The sequence below is a fragment of the Myotis myotis genome, unplaced genomic scaffold, assembly GCF_014108235.1.
Source record: "Myotis myotis isolate mMyoMyo1 unplaced genomic scaffold, mMyoMyo1.p scaffold_m19_p_7, whole genome shotgun sequence".
Taxonomy (NCBI): domain Eukaryota; kingdom Metazoa; phylum Chordata; class Mammalia; order Chiroptera; family Vespertilionidae; genus Myotis; species Myotis myotis.
In genome coordinates this window covers 16,524,640-16,551,865 of record NW_023416379.1, presented here as the reverse complement: position 1 = coordinate 16,551,865, position 27,226 = coordinate 16,524,640, and the positions used below count along the sequence as shown (strand labels likewise).

The 27,226-nt window shown below is 38.0% G+C and overlaps 1 protein-coding gene across 8 annotated transcripts in view; it reads right to left on the bottom strand.

The window, feature by feature from the left end:
* Window positions 1–1,056: 1,056 nt before the first annotated feature.
* RNF217 (ring finger protein 217) overlaps window positions 1,057–27,226 on the bottom strand; it is a 125,188-nt gene continuing 99,018 nt past the window's right edge. For 3 of the 8 annotated variants that reach the window (XM_036318227.1, XM_036318224.1, XM_036318229.1), the window contains 3 exons: window positions 22,415–22,616; window positions 18,804–18,875; window positions 7,874–17,437 (listed from right to left, as the gene is read on the bottom strand). In XM_036318227.1, the coding sequence (XP_036174120.1) occupies window positions 17,364–17,437; window positions 18,804–18,875; window positions 22,415–22,616 (348 nt within the window). In that variant the 3' untranslated portion in view covers window positions 7,874–17,363. Of the gene's footprint in view, window positions 2,178–2,633; window positions 2,710–7,873; window positions 17,438–18,080; window positions 18,158–18,803; window positions 18,876–22,414; window positions 22,617–27,226 lie in introns of those variants that run through there. The other 5 variants (XM_036318225.1, XR_004968994.1, XR_004968995.1 and 2 more) reach the window with 5 other exon arrangements.

The window sequence follows — 27,226 nt, the reverse complement described above, 5'->3', positions numbered from 1 at the left end:
TCTTTTTTCTACTGTTACAAATGATCTCTCTAAAACACAAATCTGATAATCTTTATTTTTTTTTAAAAAAATCTCCATAACACAGGGGCATTTATCAAAATTTATTTTGCCTTATAGTTTATATATATTTTTCAAAAATAAAAACAAATAAGGCAACATTTAAAAAAATAAACTACTCCAAGATCAAACACATCAGAAAATATACATATTTTCCATGTATCTTTAATGATAGAACATTGGCTTTGGAAATATACTTATTTTCCCTTAAGAAAAAAAGTCAGTTTAAATAAATATATTAAATAAGTAACAGCTCAGCCCTGGCCGGGTGGAGTGTTGTCCTATACACCAAAAGATTGTGGGTTTGATCCCTGATCAGGGCACATACCTAGGTTATGGGTGGGGCCAGCATGGGAGGAAACCGGTTGATATTTCTCTCTCACATTCTCTCTCTCTCTCTCTCTCTCTCTCTCTCTCTCTCTCTCTCTCTCTCTCCCCCCCCTCACGCTCACACACAAATCACTAAACATATCATTTGAATATGGCAAAATAATATGCAAATAGTAATACCATGAGGAATCAGTGAGTAATCTAAACTGAACATTACCAATTCAAAATTGCAGTGCCCAATATGAACACCAGAGGGCTCCAAATCATAAGCATTTTAAAACATAAGCCTGTAAAGATGACCTTATTTCAACAGCAACAAGTCCAATGATAATAGCTCTCATTTCTTGATTATCTATTTTGTTTTAAACATTTTGCTAGGCAATTTACATATATGAACTCATTTTTTTTCTCACAATATCCCTTAAAATTAGCTATTATTATATCAATTTAATAGATAATAATGTTATTGTTTTATTTTAATTTTATCTCTTTTTTAAAAGAGTAGTTTATTGATTTTTAGAGAGAGGAAGGGAGTGGGAGACAGAGAGAAAAAGAGAAACACTGAAGTGAGTTAGATGATGGCATTAACATTTTCCTTATATTTTTAAGTCTATTTCTTCAGACAGGAAAGCTCCTATGGATAGTTATTTTGGAACCAAGCAATTATTATTATTTTTAATTTAATTTATTTTTATTATTTTACAAAAATACAATTTACAAATTAGTTACACCTTTATCATGTGTGTCTATGTATATGCACACACATGCATACATATATACATATACATAGTAGTGGTGTGCTGATAAACCACCTCTCTTCCCTGCCTTCACCCCCCACGCCCTGACTCCAAATACTCTGGTTTATAGAGTTTGTCAATTTCTGTAGTGTAAACACTCCCATCTTTGCTGATTTGAAAGTACCAACTTGATGTTACTGAACAAGGATTCTGGAAGAGATGAACATAATGGACTCTCAAAAGCTGATGGAAGCCAGCTTCATGACATGCACATCTATAATAATAAGAGCATAATATGCTAATTAGACCAGATGTTCTTCCAGACAACCTTCCAGATGAAGCCAGGGCTGTGAGGTAAGCCTGGGTCCCGGGTGCCATAGGGAAGCTGGTGCTGGCAGCCGGAGGAAGGAAGGCCTATTCTTGCACAAATTTCATGCATTGGGCCTCTAGTATACACATAAAGGTGGAGTGTGTGTGTCTGTGTGTTGGAGGCTAATGTCATTTTTCTTACCTAAAATGCTTAAGAAAATTTGTGGGTATATTTACACGCACAATGTTCTGTGCTCTCACATCTCCTCAGCCCATCCTTTGACCTCAGCCATACAGAAGCCATCAGTTTCCAGCAAGTAAGACCCAGCAGCACCCCCCTCAGACTTCCATCTTGGGAGCTCTCTGCCTCTACTTCATTGGATGTCGGGCGGAGACTGGAGACCTTGAGATTCATGTGCAAGCATGGAAGTATGAGCGAGTTATTGTCCCACAGAGCAATCCTTGATGAATGGGGGTCAGAGCAAGTGGATAGACATCTCCTCTTCTGTGTTTGGGGTGGGCAGTTCTGAGGCCCAGTCTACCAGGCTGTTCAGAGGGTCCTGCGGGACGGGGGCTTGGTGCCTCGATATTGTATCCTTGGGGAAACTGTCCTTCCTTTCTTGGTTCATTCTCCCAGTGGCTCACTTCTGTTTTGTGGATTTGCTGGGGTTCTTGTCCCAGCATCAAGAAGGGTTCAGGAATCTGGAAAAGGGGCTACGCGTAGATGACATAGGAATCCAGACACTAATAGAGAGTCCAGAGACAAGATATAATTTTGAAAGGCATTGGGGGTCAGAGGACCTTCAGCTAAAGGAACTGAAGACTCCCTCCTTGTCTAGGACCCTTGCTTTTATTAACACAATTTGTCCTAAGGCAAGGTGGAGATAATACGCTTCAAAGGGTAAGGTTTCAAAGGGTACAGAAGCATTGTCAGTTTGGGGAATAGCCTACGGCTGTTCAGGTGTTTGGACAGTAGGAGGCAATAACGTGTAGATTAAGATGCCCTTTAACTGTCTGGCAACCACAATCAATAATCCCTTTTCAGGTTTGGGAAAATGCCTTTAGCCATTCCCAACAGGTGACTACATGTGTGACTCAACCCTATTGAGTCCCCAAGTCTCAACAACCTTTTGATGAAACTCTTGAAATTATGACCTGCTGGAACTGGTCCCCGGCATGGATTCACATCCCAAATCTTACCTTCAAGTGAGGTCTAGTCGTGGGCTCTTCCTTCTTGGAGGGCACAGCCTGAGATTCTAGGCTTATTGCCCAGGCTCTATAACGATAGCGATTTGATGAAATGAAATCTCTACCACCAACACTAAGTAGGTTGTTAGTTACAGTTTCATCTACAAAATACGTAATTTGCATTCTCTTTAGTTTAACTGCCAATTAAGACGATTTGGCTTAGATTGTAACTTCTAATAAAGAAGAGGTAGTTATGTGATAAAATCTAAAGGGGCCCTATTAAAAGGAGAATATACAATGGTCTATTAAATCAATTGCCTTGGACTTCTTCTATTTAAGGTTTATACACCAGCAAATTATAAAAGACAAATAGATATACGTTTACTCAGTAACCTATCTATTTCTCCTGACCACATTCACAAAAAAAATAATTCTTATAATCACATACTGGAAGTAAATATTTAATTCTTATGCAGTGTTTAAAACGGTATTGGAAACAGTTGTCATAATATTAACATAGAACATTGTAATTAAGTTAATTTTCACATCCACAAATAAAAAGAAAATATTAATAATGAGTTCAGAAGGTAGTTTTAAGCCATCATCATTCTGGGTTATAGATTGGGTTATATTATTTTGGGCTTAGGTTTGAACTATTTAAGTATGGTAAGACAGCTATTTCTGATCAATGTATTTTTGTATTTTTCTTTTCTTTCAGATAGCCAGAAACCAAAAACTTAATATTGATGCCAGCTACTTCAAATCAAATAAAACAAGAAACACTTCAAACACACAGCATATCAAATAAATTAAGACAAATATAAAATTTAAATGGTCTTGAAAACTTTAATAGAAAATACCCAAATACATCATAACCAGATGAGTAATACTATATTTAATCTAAGTTGCTTATTTAGAAAGAAATAACTTTAAATTTTCCTAATTTTAAAAACACAGAATTTGAACACAAAAGAAAGACATGTACATAATGAGAATTTAGAACATACAAAAAAGAGTACAGGAGAAAATACGAATCACTCTAATATTTGGGAGTGTTACTAGAACCCCATTGTTTTTGAGTCTGTCTGCCTACGTAAAATGGCCCAAATAAGTCTACAAGTAGGAGTGTGCAGTATAGAAAGAAAAAATAGTTTAATATTGAATTGGCCAATCCAGAGACGGGAAGCTAATGCTAAAAACCCTACCCCCCAATAGTGTTAGGTTACAGATTACTTAGGGCGAAATCACAAGGCACCATGGGCTAGAGGGCTCAGGGTTGTGCCGGGAACTGCTTGGGCAGAGGAGAGGTAAGGGTAGTAAATCATTTCTTCAGGTGCTAAGGACAGTTTTGAGATCTGCTCCCATGTTCCTTTCTCTGGTCTCCTGAAAAAGTAGCCAGATTTAAACAAATTTAGATAAAATAAAAGTATTATGCAAAAAGCTTGAATTTTATAATAAAAATGTCTACCTATAGTTTTAAACATATTTGTTCAGCCTCAAAGAAGTTTGGGTTTAAAGATTTGGGGCCTCATTTTGGTTTATTTAAGAGTAACAGCACCTGCTTGGCCAGTGTGGCTCAGCGGTTGAGCATCAACCTGTGAACCAGGAGGTAATGGTTCAATTCCCGGTCAGGATACATGTCTGAGTTGCAGGCTCGATCCCCATTGTGGGGCATGCAGGAGGCAGCCGATCAATGATTCTCTCTCATCATTGATTTTTAATCTCTCTCTCCTTCTCTCTTCCTCTCTGAAATCAATCAAACTATGTATTTTTAAAAAAGAAGAGTAACAGCACCACATTGAGTTTCAAGAGCCACCTGGAAGTAGATTTCAGAGGGTCATTTGCTTGTATTTGATACTCCTCAGTTCTGTTCTTGGACCCATGCCTAGTGAGTTAAATTATTGCAATTTTCCAGGCCTTCATTAATGCGTTTGTATAGAAGATAAGCAACAAGAAGAGCATTTATTAAGGGCTCTTAGCAAAGATATGAAGTTGTTTGAAGCTGTTTCCTAATGACCTGGTTATTGTTCAGCAATGATGTGTGAGTGTTCTAACAGCAACCTCTTATTGCCTGAGGTGGCCTTAAAAAACATCTGATTCTGCTATTTTCATAATTACTGCTAGTCTAATACTGAGCTAAATTAGTTTAAATACAAAGTACTGGAATACAATTGCGTCCATCCTTCCTTTCTAAATACTTCCCATTTAACAAAACACCATCAGCATTTATCTGTAGAGTGGGTATTTGATGAAGAGTCACCAGGAAGCAACTGTGAGAATAACGGAATGCCTCGGGAATTTTGCAGTGATGTGTGTGTGTGTTTAGTTCACAGATTGACTCCTCAGATGACCGAATGGTCCTAGCAAGGAGCTAGCTACATGACTCCAAAAGGCCTTTGAGCAGTCTTTATTCTTGCTGCTCAGGAGTCTGGCTGGGGCCTCCTGGAGTTAATTGCAGCCACAGCCTTTCCTGCAGGGCCAGCTGCTTTTATGGTCGGAGGAGATAAACAGAGGCTCGATGAGAGATCTATTTCTGGGTGTTGAAAGGGCCTCTTGTGCTGCTGGTTGAGGGGGAAATCACCCAACCTCGCTCATGGAATGCCTAGATTCTAGACGAGTCTCAACTGGGCTGACTGGGCACTTCAAGTCTCTGGCACGTATCTGTTCCATGCCAGCAGGCTACCTCAGGAATGTCCTCATGGAGATGACAGAAACACAAGAAAGAGCAAGGCAAGACCTCTCGAGTTGTAGACTTAGAAGCACCATACTTGCACTTCTGCTTCATTCTGTTACCCAAAGCTAGGCACATGGTCAAGTCCAGAGACAGAGGCAGAGGACACTTCAAAGTTAAATGCCCAAGGGGGTGGATGCAGAGAGGGTAAAAGATCATTCAACCCATCAGCAAGACCTATCAATTCTACCTTAGAAATACTTTCCACACCTGTCCAATACTCCTTCTATCTTATTGCTACCTCCACTTCAGTTCACCATGATCTCTCTTTCCTATCACCACCTGACTGCTCTGTCCATCTTTCTTGTCTATTCCTTCTCAGACCATTCTCAATGCAGCAACGAGAATAACTTAAAAAGAAAACCTGCTCTGACCACGCATTTAATTAAGTCTGCCAAATGGTTTCCTATTGTTCTCAGGATAAAGGTGAAAATCCTAAGGCCTGAATTGTTTTCAATTTTCAATTGAGGGGTTATTTTAAAGCAAGTAGGTGAACCTGGTGAAAGGGAGAAAGAGAGTGAGGAGGGAGTGTGGGAAAGAGCGGCTTTGAATGGCTTCCATGTGAGGACAGCCTGGGACCCCTTTCTCCAACCTCATCTCCTTCCATCCTTTCTTTCACTTTATGGTTGGAACACATCATACTTCCCCAACTTGTACACTATTTCAAACCTCTGGGGTCTTACTTGGACTGCTCTGTGTCCAAGTAGAGTTCTTTATTTCTCCTTTTGGTACAGATTCGAACCCCTCTGACTTTCCAGTTTCCTTCTTCAAGGGGGGAAAAAAAAAGAGAGAAGAGCCGTGAGTGGTTTGGCTGAGTGTATAGAGCGTCTGCCTGCGGACTGAAGGGTCCCAGGGGAGAGAGAGAGAGAGAGAGAGAGAGAGAGAGAGAGAGAGAGAGAGAGAGAGAGAGAGAGAAAGGAGGAGGAGGGAGAGAGGAGGAGAGGCAACAGGATGGCATCATGCTGCTCCAATCTTTGTTTAAATGCTCACCTGAGGCTGTTTAGAGAGAGAGGGAGAGAGAGAAACATCTATGTGATGGGAAAGATGGTTGCTTCCGAATGCTCCCTGACCAGAGATAGAACCCACAACCTAGGTATGTGCCCTTGTTATTGGTGGGGGTGTGTGCTCTGTGTCCTCACCTGCTACTGATGGAAGTGGGCTTCTTGGGGGTGACACAGGAACAATAATTTGAGGCCTCATGGGAGGAGGAGGTGTTGTGGAAAGCTTTAGTGATGAAGTAACATGACAGGAGATCCTCTCAGGCCCCATCTCCCTACGTCCTGCCATGAAAGAAGTCACATTTTGTCCTCAGCAGAGCTAGGATTAAAGTCAGTGCCCAGAGTTTCTGCTCCATATCAAAGCACAGTCAAGTCCAGCATCAGGCTAAGGTAGCTTGTGTTCCCACCTGCAGTCCACTGTGTGTAGGTTTTGCATGGCCATGGGCCATACAGCTTCTAGGAGCTCATGGTGGGCTAGAGGAAATCCACAGACCAAGCAAGTGCAAGGAAGCAGGAGCCAAGCAAGAGGAAAAAGAGAGAATTCCTTTGCCTGTGGATTATGTATTTCCAAATGGTTGCAGGCTTGCACAGGGGTCCACCCTCTTGATCTTTGTTCCCAGGTTAGACTGACAGGTAAGCACCTTCCCTATGTGACGCTGACCTCACTGCCATGTGCCCATCTTCTCCTTTCCCCTCAGTGATTTGCAGGGAATGGACTGGTGGTTTCCTGGGGAGTGTGAAGTTGCAGCTTCCTGGTGAAGCTGCCCATAGGACCATGCTTATAATATCTGGCCTCCCCTTTGCTTCCTTCCTATTATTAATTTTAATAACTTGCTAGTTACAACAGTAACACCCTGACCGGGTATTAAACCTGCAAAAATTTTGGTGTACAGGATGACACTCCAACCAAATGTCCACCAGCCAGGGCTCCATTTTTTTTTTTTAATATATTGGTTTAGGACCCACCAATATAACCTCATTTTACCTTCATTACCTCTTTAAAGACCCTATCTCCAAATAGTCACTTGCTAAGTTTCTGGGGGTTAGGACTTTAACATATGCATTTTGGACGAACACAATTTTACCCATAACAAGGTCATACTGGATGAGAGGGGCCCTAAATCCAATGACTGAAGATATTAAAATCGAGGGTCCTTATGACTTTGATTATTTCGCTTCAATCCTAGTTCTGGAAATCATGTTTTTCTCTCTCTCTCAACACAGAGACCTAGCCTTTCCCTTTGGATAATCAACAACCCTGGTAGCAGAAGCCAGTAGCCAGGACCTGAATAATGATCCCACTGCAGGAAGTCTGCAGGATAAAGGTCACATCTTGACCTGTTATGTTTCAGTTCCTGAGCTCTAGGGTGGAGCAATCCTCTGGCTACTTTCTCATGAGACCAGACAGAGGGACGCTGCAAGAGACCTCAGAACTGTCCTCAAGGCCTATAATTTGGCACTGTCAAACTGTACCTTTTAAGTTATTTAAATTCCAAATCTATTGGAAAAAAGACAAGATTCTGCTCTCTTAAAAACTTTTATTAGGCATTGCTGGATGCTGCTGCACACATCATGGGAGTACACAGCACTCCACAAGAACCCATACAACAGCTCAGACAGTGACATTCAAAATAGTTGATTCCCATGACAGTTTTCATCCCAGTAGAGTGAGTGTCCTTATATCCTTCCATGAGATCAGATGTCATAATTAAGATTACCCTTCCATTCTAAATCAACCAACAAAAACAATAAAATAGAAAGGCCCCACCTCCCCCCACAAAAGACAATAGGGATATTTGAGTGTCCAAAAGTAGACTCCAAAATATCACACGGTATCCATTTTGAAAGACTTGCCCCTAAAATTTGTGTGAGCTGACATTGGGTGCTTTTGCTGCCAGCAGCAAGTGAGAATGCATTTACTAAGAGGGAGCAGTAAACCAATACATATTCATCGACCATCCTTGAGGTAAGAGGTTTAAAAATTTCACTGCTTAAAAAAAAATTTAATTTCCAAGTCCTGTCCAACAGGACATATCTGTTGGCAGGAAGATTATTTTTCTGTCAAATATTTAACACATATTTGCACATACAGCCTGTGTCTTTTCTAAGCACATGATTTATTTTAATTATTCATCATACATTCATCATGAAAAGTTGAATTATATACTCTGGTACATGAAGAATACAACAAAACTAGCTTTCTATATAGAGCTAACACAAAAGGCAAGACCAAGAAGAGCAAAATAATATATTGTACACAATGTCTTGATGTCCATTGAGCCCACTGTGAATGAGTAACTGCATGTAATAGTGAACGCCATATTTGTTCAGCATGTGTGTGGAAGTAAATGACAGATAACATGTTGCCAAAGACAAGTTGTAGAGAACTGGTCAAATTCCTGAAGTACCATATACTTACTTTTATTTATAATGCTTTTTGACAAGTAACTTTGTCCTAATAGGAGCTATAGGTAACCATTCCAACTCCTGTTTTAAACATTAATAATCATCATTCTTTCTTTTTTTTTTTGGTTTAAAAATGTTTCAATTATAATGATTTCAATTTATGGTGTTTAATATTTTTTTATACTCTTGGTTAAAAATGAAGAATGAATTTAAGAAAAATACATTGGCTAACACACTGTTCTAGAGATAACACAGTGGATTAAGATAGCAAATGCAACCTATCTATACCCATAAAGGTTCACTGTCTCATCAAGGCCTTTAAATAGAGGGACCAGGGAACATTCACAAAAAATATATGGCTCTTTAGGTAAGAAACAAAGTCAAGTGAAAAAAATAAGGCACCAATAACATATATAAATGTTATACACTCTCATCACACAAAGCACCGTAGGAAAGGTTATAGGGAACTATACATTAGTGCTATTGGAAAATGGTAATAAGACCAGTTTCCATAGCTTTTATTCACCAACTTCTTCCTTTCTTTTCAGTAATAAATGTATAAACACAAAAATGGGGGAAATTATATGTTAAAAGCACAATTCATGAAACCAACAGCACAAAATAATCATTTCGCATTAAGAAGTTGATTAAGGTCTTAAATACTCCTTATTTTCCAACATTTTCATCTCAACAGCATTTGTTTTTTCCTTTCTAATTTTCTTTTAGGATTTCTACATGATACATTTTAAAAATTTATTTCTACCTGCCTCTTTGTTAAAATACATTCATAATGGTTTCCTCCACATAGTTTCATGAATACCTAAGTTAATAGTTTGACTAATGAAATGTAAAAAAAAAGTTAATAATAAAATAAAATATTTTCCAATATCATTGAAAAGAGTAAATAAAAATCTCTTTTCAGTTAGGCTAATTTTAAACATAAAAATATGACATTATTTGGAAAATGACCACTAATTTTACACAAAATGAAAAATATGTAATATATAATGAGATGACAAACAAAATCTGGTACAAACTACTTATGAAAGTCATTCATCTTACAATTAAAAAATTCTTCTCATTTGCTATTATTCATGGAAATTTAATTAAAATGGGATATATTATGATAATTCAAATGAGATGACAATTATTCCTTAGAACTGCAATTTCTGAGTATACAGCAATATATTAAACATCCAAACAATTTTCTCTTTAGCAATTTACACTCTTTGTGAAAAAAGAGAATGTGAATAATTTAATTGTCCCACAGTTTTGCAGTAGGTATATACACATATAAATATATTTGTTTCATGAGTCTTATAATCAATTTAGTTTAAAATAGAAATAAAACAACTAATTGTTGTGGCAACTTAATAAATAATGTACTAACATAAAAACAATTTAATGCTACTGTTTTTGTATTCCTTCTACATAAAAATGTTTCTGTGATCTCAAAATCTACTACTGAATAATTGTTTTCATAAGCAACAAGATTGTCAATTAATTTTTATATGAAAAATCTGTAACAGATTGTCCTTGTCAAGGTAAATGGATTTATAGATCTATATCTATACAGTTATGTATCCATTACCATTCTAGGTATCGTATGAATTATAAGATTGATTACTTTTTTTAATACCATTTATAGAATTTTAATTATAATGAAAAGGACCAAATATCAAAAGTAAACTATGGCCATTTGGAACTTTTTAAAAAACGAGCCTTAGAAAAAGGGCTTGTAATCAGCTAATTTAAAAAATCATATACTTTATTTAGAATTTTCTTTATAAAGGAACATAAAGCATAATATTTATATCAAATATTAGGTAGTATTACTTGAAAGGAACAGTGAACGTGTATTTTGACACAGGGGGTATATGTTCATTTTAAAAAGTTATTTTTAAGAATTTACTGGATTATTGAGACTGTTTCCCCAACTGGGACATGAGGTGAACACCTAACAGCTTTGTGGGGAGCCGATAAAGACAGCACAGCTTGGCAACTGCGAGGCAGAATCTGTGAAATGCACAATTTTGCAATTTCTGGGGCCCTTTAATACCTGTGACTCTCCCTTGAACTTTCCCACATCGTGTACTAAACCGATATTAAATATATATTGAGTGTGGCTTGCATCAAAATCATACCAACGAAAAAGGTGAACATTTGCAAATGACAAATGGTTCTCATGAATAGGGCTAATATCAGTGACTGTGATCTACTGTAGATTACCAAAAATTCTAATTCTAAACTCATTGTTGAGTCTTATATACAAATGCTATACTATATAAACGCAGCCCCAGATCCAAGCTGTAGGACCTTTTTGCTAACACGAAGACCATAAACCATACATTTGGCCATTTTGGATGAAACATGAATGAGTTGTTGTCAGGTTGGATGAATGTCTACACGCACTTTCTGTTCAACTACTATGCAAACACAATATTAACCTTACAGTATTCATGAAGCAATTGCTGAGGCTTGGTCGTAGAATATTTTAGGCTCTATGATCCAACTGACATCTCATTCATTTTATTTCTTGTCAGAGGGCTGGGCAGGGTTCTCCAACTCTGTCCCAGGTACTTCTGATATATTTTAATTTACAGATAAAATAAGCCAAAGTAAGTTATGGTCACTACCACTGCCAAATTATGAAGTCCTTTCAGTGTTTGCATTTCATTTCCTTAGTGTCAGAGGAGTTAGCGGTGAGACAGAATTTATCCCACATTTGGCAAAGATGGGAAGGGAGCTGCAGAGGGAAAAAGCAAGACAACCAGGAAATCTAAAAAAAAGAAAAGAGGAACTCGATGTTGGAAGTGTGAGAGTATCACTTCACACGTAGGGAAGAACATCATTTAACATTAATGGTGGAACAGAGTAACTAAAATGTGAGAGAGGCCAGAAAAAAAATAGTTTCGATGGTAATATAACCTAGGTGATATAGAGTTAAAATACAACTAATGAAATGTCTTTAATAAGCTAAAAGGAACTGGGGGTGGGGGGTGGGGGGTGGGAAGCAGTGGCAATCTTTTATATATTTTAAATAATAATGTATTGGCCTTCATGTCATTTGTAGTGTGTCATAAGCATAATTACATGCTTCTAACATTGGCACTATGTGTGCGGTATGTGGAGGCTCCAGCCAACGCTCCAAATGGACAGCCACAGGTCTGACACTGCTGTGCCTCTCTGCCTCTTGGATAATGGCTACTACACCTCCAGCCTCACCACAGTGGCATACAATGGAAGAGCATGAAATGAGTATCAGTTCTATCCTTAAAGCCACAGTTACAAAGAGTTCCGCTGCCTTTCTCTTTTAAAGGTCTGCATCATTGGTTTGCACCCAAAAGACATTTCACAGTATTAAATACTCCCCACCTTTTGGGCCTCTGCTTTTGTTCGGACCGTATCTTAATGATTCTATCAATCTATTTCTGTTTTATTAAAGTAATATTTGTCGTTATACATATTAAACATGGGAGTTTGGAACTTATTTTCCATAGGAGGAGGAAAATGTCATACTTAAGTTATGAAGATCTGGAAAACAAAAATAATCTCAAACTAGCGATTGGTGATAGTTTTCATTTGTATCTCGTCAGTGGACTTTCTTTTATAGATTTCATGAAATACGAAAATGCAGTTAAAACTTGCAGGAGAAATTAACTTTATATTTTTAACAAACATCCCAACAAGGTTATTAGGTAGCATTTATTAATTATTTGCTATATTTGCGCTCCTGAGACCAATTTTCAGGATTGCTATAATTTCAGAAACTCAGCTAGTTTTTTCAGGTATATTTTACTTGTTTTAAATTTTCAGCTTCAGACTGCTCCCCAAATTTAAAGAACTGACACAAAATTGCTAACACTGTTATTCTACCGCCTCCATCAAGTAAATGTTACCAGTTTCTTTCATTCTGTCAAATTACTTAAATGGCACAACTGTTTAAAGTGCATGAATGACTTTTAAGGCTATATTTATGATATTAACACAAAACAATAAAGCTAACCACAGGAAAAATTACTTTCCGTAGCTGGGATAGATTTCAGCCACAAATATGACAGGACAGACATATAATCCAATAGGGAGACGCACATTAAGGCATATGTGCAGTTTATTTATGAAATTAAAAATGGCTTTTGGCATAATTTGATTTTAAATTTTGAAGTCCTTAATGAAGTATACCAAGTAGTATTATTTAGGCCACTAACTTTTTAAAAAAGTAATTATGGATTTAACAGGCAGCACAAAAGTCCAATTCTAAAAACAATCGCATCTGTGTAAGGGAAACTGGACGGATGTCTTGGCAGATGTACTCTAATTTGACACAGGTCAGGAAGGAATGCTGATGCTCTGCACATGCCAGAGTGTGTTTCCACCCCCTCCTGCCTCTCCTCTTGTCTTTTAGTCAACAGGAGCTAGAGCATCAGAGAAGAGATAAATGAGGTGGGGGTGGGGGGAAATCACCAAGGACTAGAAGGGATTACAGTGGTTTGATGGTATTTTAGGGGAGCCATGGGCCATATATTTGGGTGGTAGGATTGAAAGATAAAGGCTCAATTAGGATTTAGGGACTCAAGAGATGGTGGGTGTGGCTGGACAAGGAATCTCCAGACAGGCACCACTGAATCCTGATACCGCAGTCTGGAAAGTACGATTAGAGATATCAGGTTATAACCCAAGTGGTGTTTAATTACCTTTGATTGTTTTCCTGTCTGATCCACCTTCAGGATACAATAGCACCTATCAGAAAATCAAGGTGGTGGCAACACGATGTTGCTTGTACCAAAGGTTTGAGCTCTCTGGGTAAGTCCACATGCAGAGGTTCTTAGGGAACTGCTAAGCTTCACTGTAAAAGGAATGTTTCACATTATTCCACAAGTTATAAACGTCCCAACCACCAAACCTGCATACCATCTAATAATTTTTCTATAGATAACGGTGGCCATTCATAATTGCCAAGATATTGCTTCTTACTTTTCACAATGGCATAATTAAGTTCCTTTGTGCAGCAACATGCATGGACATGGATAGTGTTTACCAAAAAATGGGACAAATATGATCGGTTTGGTTATTTCATTTAAATCCCTCATGTCTTAAAACTAGGCTATCCAAATATCAATGTACCTTCCTTGGATATCTTATAGACATCTCATTAAATTTTATTTTTATTAGAATAACATTAATTTTCTTTTATATGTTTTGGCAAGATATTTATTTGGCTAATTAAGCAGGAGTAAAACTATCCTGCAAAAGATGCTTTTCTTTTAAAATTATGCACTTCTATATAATTGTTTTTTTCTCCAAGAAAAAGATCTCAAATATACAATCTCTATGATCTCATTCACAGAAAATACATTAACATTTTATTACAAATATGTTATCGGAGCCAAATTTAAAAACTTATGGAAATGTTAACACAAAGTGACAACAATTTATATAAAGGACCCTCACTGATGCTTTGTACTAGAGAAGTAAAAAGTGATCTTGATATTGACAGGAGACTAATTAAATAAATTAAAGTATACCCCCACAGTGGGATATGTAGTAATTTACAAAAGAATGAGGTAACTCTATTTAAACCCTTATGGAAAGGTGTCTACCAATATATAATAAAATGGAAAATAGTCACAGGACAGTAAAAATGCTAATATTCTGGCTGTATAAAACTAATATACACACAGACACACACACACACACGAACAATTGTTTGTATATCTGTAGAAAGTGTCTGGAAGGACACATACCAAATTACTAACAGTGTCTACCCCTAGAAAATAAGGAGTGGGTTAATTAGAGAAATTTGTATGTTATAATTCTGTATGATTTGATTTTTTTCAAAAAAAAGTATATATTAAATTTACAATAAAAACATATAAAAATGACAAGCTTTGGATAGAAAGATATTTTATGTGTACGCCTCTTTCTCCAAAGTAGTTTTTATAATTCATTCCAAAAGTTATTACTATTGTTTTAACTTCAATGTTGGCACTGACATATAATCCTTTTTAATTCCTTCTCTCCAAGATCTTAATGCCACTTAGTTAAAAAAAAATCACAAATAATTACTTTAAGTCACCAACAAGGAAAGGCCCCATCTATAACAACTTTTAAAGAGGAAAAACACACACATTTAAAAAAAAATCCATGCTACAGAAAAAGGACAATCCTATGCAACACAGTACACGCTTGCTGAAGCATTGATGACACAGCCTTCACTGGTAACAAATACCACTTTGTAATTGGAAAATTGGAACGTTTCCAAATAATATAAAAATATCTCCCAAAGAATAGTTATTCAAAGAAATAAAAATCCCTGAGTAGGCCAAAGGCAACAGACACAACACCTAAGAAAATAGATTATCTAAGACCAGAGAGTATATTATTTAGCGAGTTGGTATATATATATGTATGTGGCATATGTATTCATATGCATCTATGGAGATATTATATATGTATACATATATATCCTACATAAATATATGGATAATATATATACATGTTTCTATGGAAATAGTATATATACATACATATATATCACACATAACCATATCCAATAGATTTAGAATTATTATATTCACATATTGTCAAACTAACACCTAAGTCTGGAAGAGACAAATTTACAAAAATTAAGCACTTTAGGAAAGAATTACATGGATTTAAGATGGAAATTCTCATTCTCTCAGTTTTAATACTAGAGCATGTAGAATAAGCACTCAATAAATATTTGTCGAATGGATGGATAATGAATGAATGGAAAGATGATTTTGTGAAACTATATAGCACATTGCTTTTTCTGGTATCATGTTATGCTTTAGTAGTGTGACATTCCAGAACCATACGGCACACCCTCCTCTACCTGGAAATAGTCTAGTCCAGAAGCTATAGTATAGCTATTCTGAGTGTCATTCAGAAACTTCAATACCATGGACTTTTAGATAAAATAAAAATCATAAATATTCTTATACCTTGGAGTTCAACAAGACACACTATCCATATTAATGCATGTTTTTTCACATCATCTATTTCAACTCACATAAGGTTGCTGTGAAATTAATGCTATACCTATGCAGATAACTAATTTTAAGCATTTGGAAACAAGTGAAAACTAGTCTTCGTAGGGGTCTTTACTTCCTTTCTGCTGATGAACTTTTGTGAAGAAAACAAAGGAATAACATAATTTAGTTACTTGTCCTCTTCAGCTTGGTAAAACTTCCTGAAAATAATTCCTTCATTTTTTTTTGGGGGGGGGGGGTTTCCTTCTCCAAAAGCAGTTTATATTTTAGATAAACCCATAAACACATTTTTTTTTTAAAATTACCCCTCCATGAGAAGATACCAACACATTATTCTGCATAGGAAGAGTAAACATAAGAAAAAATCCTTCAATACTAGTAAAACTTGGAACAAATTAAAAAGAGAGAAAGAGAGGATGGAGTAAATAATGCCACACCTTGACCTAAAGCAAAATTATCTGTAATTACAAGTTGTTTAAAAAATTAGCAGAATAGGGATCTGTTTAAAGGATTAAGCAGTGTTTTCCACAGCAAACCTGTTATTTAAATTAACTAATTCTGCCTAAAAAATTTATTCATATAGTGAAACATGTAAGCCAAAATATAAGAAATCTGAGACTGAATGTTCAGGTCTTGAGAATTTCCTAAAATCAGTCAATCAGTTTTGTCAGTTTATAAAGTTTGATAATCCTTGGGTGACAAGGCACACATTTCTCTGTGTGTGTGTGTGTGTGTGTGTGTGTGTGTGTGTGTGTGTGTGTGACAAAAAGAAAGAAATAGAAAGGGTCAACAATCGAAATAGCCTGTTGTCTAAATTGACTTTAATTCAGTACATTCTCAAATTATGCTCACAAAGGAACCATCATCTTTAAAGATATCTATGAAAATGTGGGAAAATAGTGTAGAGGCATGGAAGTTGACCAGTACAAGGTCATTGGGCCGAGTTTTAATACAAATCTTTATACACACACATTCATACCCCTACATGTATACACTTCAGTAACTCACGATTCTTTTCATTAATTTTGTTTCATTCGTTCCCTTTGGGCACTGAGATTTTTTTTTAGACAATTACAGCATCTGAAGGAGGAAGGAATTACACTGCTTGGGCCACAGATGAAAACAGGGGCATATGGTGAGCCTTCACCTGCTGAAAGGTGGCCTTGCTTGTTGGTACAGGTGGGACTTCGGCTGTTCACACCCAGTCTCACAGATGGGCTGGAGGAGGGTTCAGGTACAAAGACAGTCCAAGCAACTCTCGGGAGAGGCATGCTCAGACAGTGCTGAGGATAACTGGTTCTTACTTAAAATAATTTCTTCCAAGACCCATTAAAAAGGTCAGAATTATGACATAGGTGCTTATAGTATATGAAAGTGACCATTCTGTAAAAGCAGCAATCAATATCAGGAAAGGCCGGGATACCATGTGGGGAGTGCAATGGAGCTAGAGGCATCGTGACCTGCAGAGAACCACGGAGACACGAGATGGCAGATGGGTCCTCTCGCTGTGTTCCAAGACGCAACTCTCAGACGGGTGTGCCATTCTGGATAGCTCTCACCCGGACCAGCTTAGTTAGATGAAATGATGTGTACTTCACCAGTGCATACCTGTCCGTGATCGTTTTCTCTGTTTTTTACAAAGGCAATAGATAGGAAATACAAATAAACCTAGGGGTTAAAACAAAACAAAACACTGTAAGCGCATTAGAAGGAGAGGCATTTCGGTTTACATAGCTGAAAATTTTCCATTTTGAAAATGGTTTACAAATCATCATAATTTAGCAATATGTGAAAATGAAAAGAGGAGAGATACCTATGGCACAAAATGTATTTACTTGTACAAGATTTCATTCTTTATTCATTTTCTTTAGGTCTCTCCCCTCTTTCACAATCTCCAGTGATACCAGTTTGAAAATGGAACAACATTTTCTATCAAAATATCAAATCTTAGGTTTAAGTCTTATTTATTAGCTCTAGTTATACCATTTGCATACTATGATATTCATACTTCAGACAGAATAATGTGTTACTTAACAGCATGGGCTGTGGAGCCAAATGTCAGGTTTCATTCCCAACTCTACCACTTATGATTAGCCCAGGAAGCCTTAATTTCCTCAACTGTAAAATGCAGATAACAATAGTATCTACTACGTAAAGATTGGCTCACTGTAATAAATGTCAGTTACTTTATAATTCCATCTGTCCTATATGTGCAAATTACTTGCTAAATAGAACTTTACATATGAAAAGTTATTTTATTTAGGAAAAAATTCCATCCAGTATGTGAAACCATCATCCGAGGTGCCTTTACCTATAGCATTTAACTTAATGTTCTCTGAAGCGATGATTCTGAACGTGTGGTCTCTGGTCCAGCAGCATCGGCATCACCTGAGAAATTTTTGGAACTAGAAACTCATGGGCGCTTCCCGGACAGTGAATCACAAACTGTGGAGAGGGATCTGCAACCTGTGCTTAAACCGGCCCTCCTCTCCAGGTGGTTTCAAAGCTAGAGTCTCAGAAACCACTGCTTTAAAAAACATATCTTAATATATTTCTGTGCATAACACTATACAAATCGCTGATACATTTTCTATTGGTCAGGGCTCAAGTATATGTTGGGTTTATGTTCTTATCACTCAGGGCACTCTTTCACTGGAACAAACCAAACAGCCAAGGGTGTACCAGAGCTTCTTTTCTTTGATGATCCAACCGGAACTCAGAATTAAAAAAATCTGGGTTCTAGGCCACTGGACTCTTTCATTAAAATACTAGTTGTATGAATATCGTTATTCAAAGGGGGTTAATGATGCTTCATAAGATACATGGTACAAGGTGTCCATAGACTGAACAAGTGCCACACAAATACATCCTATATGAAATATGAGCCTCTGAATCTGTAAATCAATTGCCTATCTAAAGCAAGCATGGAACAGACATCATGTCCACTTAATAACAGACTCACACTATTACATTTGCACTCATTCTCTATGGCACTCAGAGAATTCTAATCTCAGATATGTTAAGTGTTTCTTACCAATTACAACTGCTATGGCCCCTAGTGCTAATCCCAGGACCAGGATTAGAGGTGCAACAAATAATTTTCCAGCTGGAAAACAAAAGGCAAAACCATTTAGAGTCTTAGAGCAAAGTTACCCAACAAACATTTCAGCTATGTTTGTTAATACCACAGTGTATATTATATTTTAAAGGAAGTCTAATGATAATGAAGGCAGTGTTTCTCTAAGGAAATGTATCAGGTGTAGAACAATTATATACAGATGTAGGTTTAGTAACTTCACTGCAGTCCTGGGCACATTAGTCAAACATCTCATAAATCATTTATCCTTTATAAGCAAAAAAACCAAGCTACTGGCTCACTTTATTCTCCCAGGACTTTTTCTTTAGGTCTCTTCCATGTTCAATTTTCAAGATTCTAAAAGATTACGGAGTGACACAATCTAAGTTGTGTCTCAAAAATATAATTAGCTCACAGAATGGAAAGCTAGTAGGTGCTGTAGAGGACTTCTGCCCATGCCCTCCTCTGGAAAAGTGATTTATTTACATCCGGGACCAAAGAAACCAATATGAACACCTAATAAACAACTATAAAAGGATATTGCAGTACTATTTTAGAGAAAACTACCAATAAACATACAATATATTGGAAGTTATTCGAGTAAATCATCTTAACAAGTTATAAAAGGAAGCACTCTATAGTAAGTGCTATGTCTAAACGTTGATAAGGATGCCCAAAGGCATCAATCAGCCTTTTTCCCCCTAAATAAACAATTGAGCACTGATTATAATAAACACCAGGTACATGCAGACATAGCAGAGTTCACAGTCAGAATCCCACTAACTTTGAAAGGCACTAGCACACACACAAAAGCCTAATAGTTAATATCTTGTTATGTCATAATCTTAATAATCTTCATCCTAAGGCATGTGACATAGCAGTGTAGATGCAGAGCCCAGACACACGAAGAGAGGAGGAAGGAATGGAAGGGCTCGGCAGTAGAATCACTGAGCTGTTTAAAAATAAAGCAGCAACATTATTCTACAAATGAAGGACAGTAATTTGGAATATCCAATTACATAAAAATAATAGAAACATAATGAAGCCAGAAAAAAATGTCAGTATTTTTATTCTTAAGAAGTGGTCTTTGGAACCATTTGGAATCATGACCAGACAGATAGAAAAAAGTACAGTGTTTAACATGTAATTGTAAAAGATTGCCATTCAACTGACACAATCGACACCCTGGGTTTTACTTATAGTTTTCACCAACGACAGAATCCGATTAAGTAATATTAAATCTCATTGAACAATGACATTTTGTACATTCTTAAAACTATGCTAAACTGGTTAGACTACATTGGTTTGCATATTTTATTTATTTTTAGAAAGAGAGGAAGGGAGAGGGAGAAGGGAAGAGAGAGAAACATTGATGACAGAGAAACATCGATCAGCTGCTTCCGGCACACCCACTACTGGGGATCGAGCATGCAATCTGGGCATGTGCCCTGACCTGGAATCGAATGAGGACCTCTTGGTGCATGGGTCAACACTCAACCACTGAGCCACACTGGCTGGGCTTGGCCTGCATATTTTAAAAGACTCTGTTTCTCTTCTGTGCATGTAGCTTAGTATGTTCATTCATGTGGCCATACACAATGTAGACCATGGTTCCCACACTCCAGGTGTGAGAGGAGAGCAGCCCCTCTGTGCCTCTGCTCAAGGACATCTGGAGGCGGTGGTCCAAAACCAAGGGAGCAAACTGGGTTACATCACATAAGAACAGCGGGTGGGAGGACTTCCTTAGGGTCAATCCTTCTTCCTTCTTATATGGCAGCAAAGGTAACCCCTTTGACAGAGGAACCCCTTTTCCTGCCTTTTGTGCAGATGGGAGAAGTGGGAACCTCTCCACGGGGAGTTTGGTCCACAGGAGTTAGAGGCAGCTGTGCTGGAGGTGGAAGATCTGTGTGGGAGGGAGAGCTTATCCTAGGGCCAGCTGCTCCTACATTGCAGGTTTGTTCTGACACATGCGCACACACACACTCAGAACAGAAAGTAGGCCCAAAAGAAAATCATTTACAGAAAGCTGACCATAACATTTTTAAATAAAAACAGAAAAGGAACAGAGAAAAGATTTCCCTGCCGACAAATTCTATGAGCTGTGCATTCTACAGGCTGGTACATAACTCGACTCCTGTATGCTCTGAGAAGAGGATTCTAGTGAATGGAAGGAAAAGAACTACGTGCCACAAAACGGCGCTGAAGTAGGAAAGAAAAGAACAAAGCAAAAAATGTAGGATTTTGTGTTTGTAGGTTGTTCTCTGCATGCATAGACTTACAAATAGGTTACAGCTCAAAACTTAATTTGCGATTAGTTTTCTCCTGGTATTACTATTATAAATAGGGGTTAGATTCCCTGAGTATCCCTCCCAAGTCTATTACAACTAATAAGTAAATATTGGTTATATAATTATATCATATACCATTATAAGCAAATCAAGTCATTGAAAATGATTAAAATCAATGTTGACTATATTGAATTATGTTGGCTATGGTAAATTATGTTTGAGTTTCAGTGAGGACATTTTATAGAGGTTATACAAGATTTTAGAAAATGATGGCAACTGGTCTTCATAAATTAAAGTGAATCCTAAAATATATGTTCTCTCTTTTACTTGATAGGAATGTATCATCAGCACCCGCTTGGGTCTGATTAACCATCATATGATACTGGAGAGGGGAGTGGTTTACATAGCAGTGATGGAAAGCTAAAGAGAGCTCTACAACAGCTTCATGAAGGAACTAGGCAAAAGGAGGTAGAAAATGGGCAACGTGGAAGATGTTAACAAGTGTCGCATATACATGGGAAACTACCACAGGAAGACATAATGGTGTTCTTTGTGATGAAAAGAGAGGAAGAAATCCCACAGTGGGTACATTCCAGGGGAGTCAGTGCTATTGAAACAACTATGAGGTCTGAAGAACTGCCCACATGAAGGTGGAATCAGGCCAGAGCAAAAACCTGTGTTTATGTTTGCATGTCTGTGTATGACATTGTGTGTTGTTGAAGATTAAGAAGGAGGAAAAACTGGGGTTTGTATGCTCTGAGGGCATTTGCTCCTCAGTACATTAACTGTTAGCTATTAATACAATAGGAAAGATATACAGTGACTTATCAACTATATGGATACAATGGAACTCCATTAAGGGCTCTGAAACATATGGATGTTCTTTACTGTATAGCATATCCTCCATGAACGAAGAGAGGGGTAGGTATAAGATTCACTGCTAGGTATTATCTATATAAAAATAAATCTGACGTTTCTCTCAATAGGCGCCTCACAATAGGTTACAGAAATTGAAAAATTAATTTTACATTTCTGCAGAGAAATTAGTAATTTTTATTTTGAACAAAATCTGGTGGCTCATGTAAGACAGTCCTGCCAACCAACTTAAGCTTTTAATTATAAACTCAAGGGGAGAGAGACTATCTCCCCCCTATTTTGGAGTAAAGGCCCCACTAGGATAGCCGGCAGTGGTCAGCATTACCGTGGCTACTCCATTTCTGAGTTCTGCTATCACTGCTCACTTCCCAGGGAAGATGCCTCAAGGTCATGTCCAGTACTTACCACAGACCGACCCTCGCACGAATCTCCTTAGATGAGGTCTCTCTGGGAGGTAGCGATATTTGCATCCAAATATACTGAGGTTTGATGTGTGGTCTCCAAAGAAACGGAGCTGGCGGTATCTCTCCCCACATCGATAACAAAAATTAGTGTTACATTGTGAACAGGTCATGTGATCACACCCTTCAGTTCTCTGGATGTGGATCTGTGTCCGCAAAAGAGGGAAAGGAAAGGAAAGGCGATTAAAACTTTCAGCAAGTAAATGTGGCAAATGTTACAGAACAACACTTACAAGTTTTGCCACTATATAAACTTTTCTTACGTAGCAGTCCTGAGCCTTTCAATTTGCTTGTAATCATGTTCTCCAGGATCGTCTTTGTGTCAAACACTTCATGTGTGCAAAGCTCAGTAACATTTCAGGTACTCACGCTGCTGGCTGGTTATGACTAATGTTTAAACTAAGACATCTCAAAGAAAGCTCACATGTCTTTCTAGACATACACCCAACTCAATGGTCAGGAGGCATTTTAAAATGCTTGGAAAGTGGATGTTGTGTAAGCTGTGTTCAACAAGGCGACTGGGGGAATAGGAGGAGATAAAGAGTATTCCTTAAAAGCCCGTATTATGTAAAACTTTTTCTGAATAAACATCAAGAAGCAGAAAGCTCTCTGTGTGGAAGAAAATGATAGGAGCTAGAAGTGTATTCACAATACCATTTTAGTTTCCAACCATAATATCATTTGCAAATATGTTTATAGAACTGTTTACAGAATTGTATTTGTGCAACTAAGCACTTTCCTCAATTACTGCAGTCAAGTTACATGGAACACAACTTCACCCTTAATGCAACAAGGCTTTTATTCCTTTTTTTTTCCCTCCCCCGCATCCCGTCCCTCCCGTGCGGAAAACAGCAAGGCTTTTATTCTTGAATAGTCCACCATATACCCAACGTGGTAGTCACTGCTTCAGCCCTGAGGCCATGTTATAATCAAGATTTTACTCTTTGAGATATAATTGGATACTTGACACAGACAGAATCCTCAGGGACACTCATAAATTGGAGCCATCTTTCATTCCAGGATGTGCATGATTAGTTTCTCAGGTGAGCATTCATAAAAGAGAACTTAGTATTTCATTAAAAAGGTTTCGTAACACTGTCCAACTCCATGTGATTGAAACAGGGCCAACTAAAAGCAGTCTTCCCATTCACTACAGAGTAGGCACTTAATACATTCAAACTATAGCTCACTTATTCTTATCATATATATATATTTTTAATCATTATATCTAAAGTTCTTTACTTAGGAAATGTATTTAAAATGTCTCCAATACCATTTTGACTATTGAGAGTTTCTACCCATGACTTTGTTTTGGGACTAGTGTTCAATGAATATTTTAATGCAACCGAGAACATCACAATCATGTGAGCCAAACCCTCAGTGGTTGCTTGACTCATTTCAGTTAAGCCTTGGCCAGTCTGACTTTACATATTTCATTTAAAATAATGTTCTCCTTCCTCGATACACAGTCTAGTTCCCTGAGCTTCTGTAGCAGTTACGATTATGTTTTTCAAAAATGGACAATGATTATGGATAAAGTCACCCAGCAATAAGAGATCTTTAATGTAAAAGGAGTAATTAAAAGGTTGACAGATAATAAAAATTATCCACTTCAAACCTAACTCTGTTTTACAGATTTTGAAAATAAAATTTTTGAAGTTGCTAATTCCAAATCACATGCAGTGTTTTCAGTTTAAATAACTGAAAACAGTTATTTTAGTGATTAAATAACTGAAATTTTAAACTTTGATTTAAAGAAACAATATGAATTTTAAAAGGATTTCTGAGGCTGCTTTTAAAATAACCAAAGATATTAATCATAATAATGGTAAAAGTTTCTTGAGTATCTATATCTATCTATCTATCTATCTATCTATCTATCATCTGCCTGCCTATTTATCTACCTATCTGTCTACCTACCCATCTGGAAAGCTTCTAGGGGGCAGTGACAATTTTGAAGAAATAAAAACTAAGCACAGGGCAGCACATTACAGGCACTTAATACAAGATCAGTGAAGGAACCAAGGAAGAAAAGGGCACTCAGTTTCTGACAGGATGTTAGGTATTCAAAATCATTAGGTGGATTGTAGGTTAAATGTCCATTCTCTCCCAGTGGCTGATTCTCAGCAGGTAACCCTCGGCCACATAGGGAGGTTGAAAGAGCCTGGGTTTTGATTTTAAGAAGCCCTCTGTTTAAATTCTGGCTCCACTAGCTGTATAAAAAAGCTACCTGAGCCCGGCCAGCATGGCTCAGTAGTTGAGCGTCGACCTATGAATTGAAGGTCACAGTTCGATTCTGGGTCAGGGCATATGCCAGGGTTGTGGGCTCAACCCCCAATAGGGAGTGTGCAGGAGGCAGCCAATCAATGATTCTCATCATTGATGTTTCTATCTCTCACTACCTCTCCCTTCCTCTCTGAGATCAATGACAAAAAAAAGTTACTTGACCTCTCCCAAGCCTCAGTTTCAATATTACTTAACATGTGATAATGCATGCACAGTGCTTAACCCATTGTTTGTCACATCCTGAGTCAGAACAATATACTACTGATTCCCCTTTATGCACCGAAAAATGTAACATGGGCAATGTAACAGCACACCTCCTGTTTGCCAGGTGGTCCCCTTCCTCACTTCTTGACATGGGTAATTCTTGGGCAGATGCTGAACTAGAGGACGCCTTCCTAGATAGGGAAGGGCTAGCTTGTGGTTAAGGGCAAATGAGCATCTGTGGTCAGAGGTTACTAACAACTCATTATTTGGTCCATAGAGGCAAAACTTACTTTTTCTGCTATTGGCCAATCCATCCTTTTAAAATTGTATCGAGCCCTAGCCGGTTTGGCTCAGTGGATAAAGCGTTGGTCTGCGGACTGAAGGGTCCTGGGTTCTATTCCGGCCAAGGGCACATGCCCGGGTGCAGGCTCAATCCCCTATAGGGGGAGTGCAGGAGGCAGCCAATCAATGATTCCCTCTCATCACTGATGTTTCTTCCTCTCTCCCCCACTCCCTTCTTTTCTGAAATCAATATAAATACATTACAAAAAAAAAATTGTATCGACTTCTTTTCTTTTACCTGACAGATGTAGGTTTTATGGGGCCAGAAGGTTATCTGATTTGAGGGCCCTCTTTAAGGAGAAGAATGTAAATTACAAACACAAATCGGGTACATGCCTAAGAAGGGACTTGGCAGGTGAGGGTTTCTGAAGCCCAAGCTCTTTTGCTTCCAGGTAAACTCACTCCCAGCCCAGCATTTCCCCTCTGTCGTGCCTGTTTCTGGGAACGATTCTGAAGAACGATTCCTGTGCCCAAATCCCCTAGCACAGCGGGTGGTGTACAGGAAGAATGTAGGCCAAAGGTCCTGCTGGACCTTGGCCCCACTTCTGATCCTTCTTTAAACCACCGGAGCACGTTAAAGAGAACTGCTGGGCAGCCAAAGTAAAGATGACTTCGTCAGACACTCAACTTCTTCATTGTGGGCTGCCTGCGATCTTGAAATGGAGACAATAAAGCTTAACTTTTCCTGATCACAAAGCGTCGTGTTGCATTTGACCAGCAAAGAGAAAAGGACTAATATTTGTTTAGAGCACATCATGTGCCAAGCATTGTGGACAGATTAGCACCTTTAAGCCTCATAACCGGACCATGAGACTGGCATTCTTACGCATAACCAGAGCTCAGAAAAGCAAGCTGTTAGAGTGAATAGAGAAAGGGTTTTGATTCATGTCTGTGTCTTTATCATGCTAAATAGCCTCTTATTATAAACTTAAAGATCAAATCAGAGGTCAATCATCTTAGTTTAATGACAGCATAACCTTTGCATTAGTCAGACTATGTTTCCAGTCTCCTGCACAAGGCAAATCTGAGTCTTCCTGCGTGTCTTAGCTTTTTTGGGGGGGACCAACTCATTTCTTCCTTTAAAACAGTATCAAAACTTTTTCTGACAGGAAGGTTGTTCTAGTAAGTTCAACTTGTCACCAACAGTTCATTTTCCTCAAAATTTCACCTACAATTTTCATTGTCACATTATATATGTGTGTAATATTGTTTCATTGACTTCTGAAATCTTTATGAGGCAAATTTAGTTTTTCATTTAAATCACAAAGACAGCAATTTATAGTCTCTCTGAACAGTCTTTCCTTATTTCTAAAATAATATTCTGAGCACAGCAGGCAACTAAAATATTGTTGGTCCAATAGTTCTGTACAGGAGGTGATAAAATTCCAAGCTCTGACAATACTCTACAGTAACCTTGTACACTGCAGGATTATATGGTTCTATAGATTAATTTGACCACTTCACACACATAAAGCAATGATTTAATCTTGAGAAAATAATTTCATTAATTTACTAACTGTTAAATACATAGTACTTCCTTTAATACTACTGTGAATATATTTTGATTATATGAAAATCCTATCTAATAAAAGACAAAAGGGTAATTGACCCTACCTTCGCTACGCTTCCCATTGGCTAATCAGCGCCATATGAAAATTAACCGCCATCAAAGATGGCGGCTAATTTGCATACTGCAGGCAGGGCTGGCCAGCGCCAGACGCCATCCGGGCCCCGTGTGCGGCCCTGGGCAGCTGGGCTTAGGTGGCGCGATCAGGTCACCCAAGCCCTGTCCCAGCCAGGACCCCCATGTGCCGCCTAAGCCCCGTGCGCCTAAGCCCCACCCCAGCCGGGATCCCCGTGTGCCGCCTAAGCCCCGTGCGCCTAAGACCCGCCCCAGCCGGGATCCCCGTGTGCCGCCTAAGCC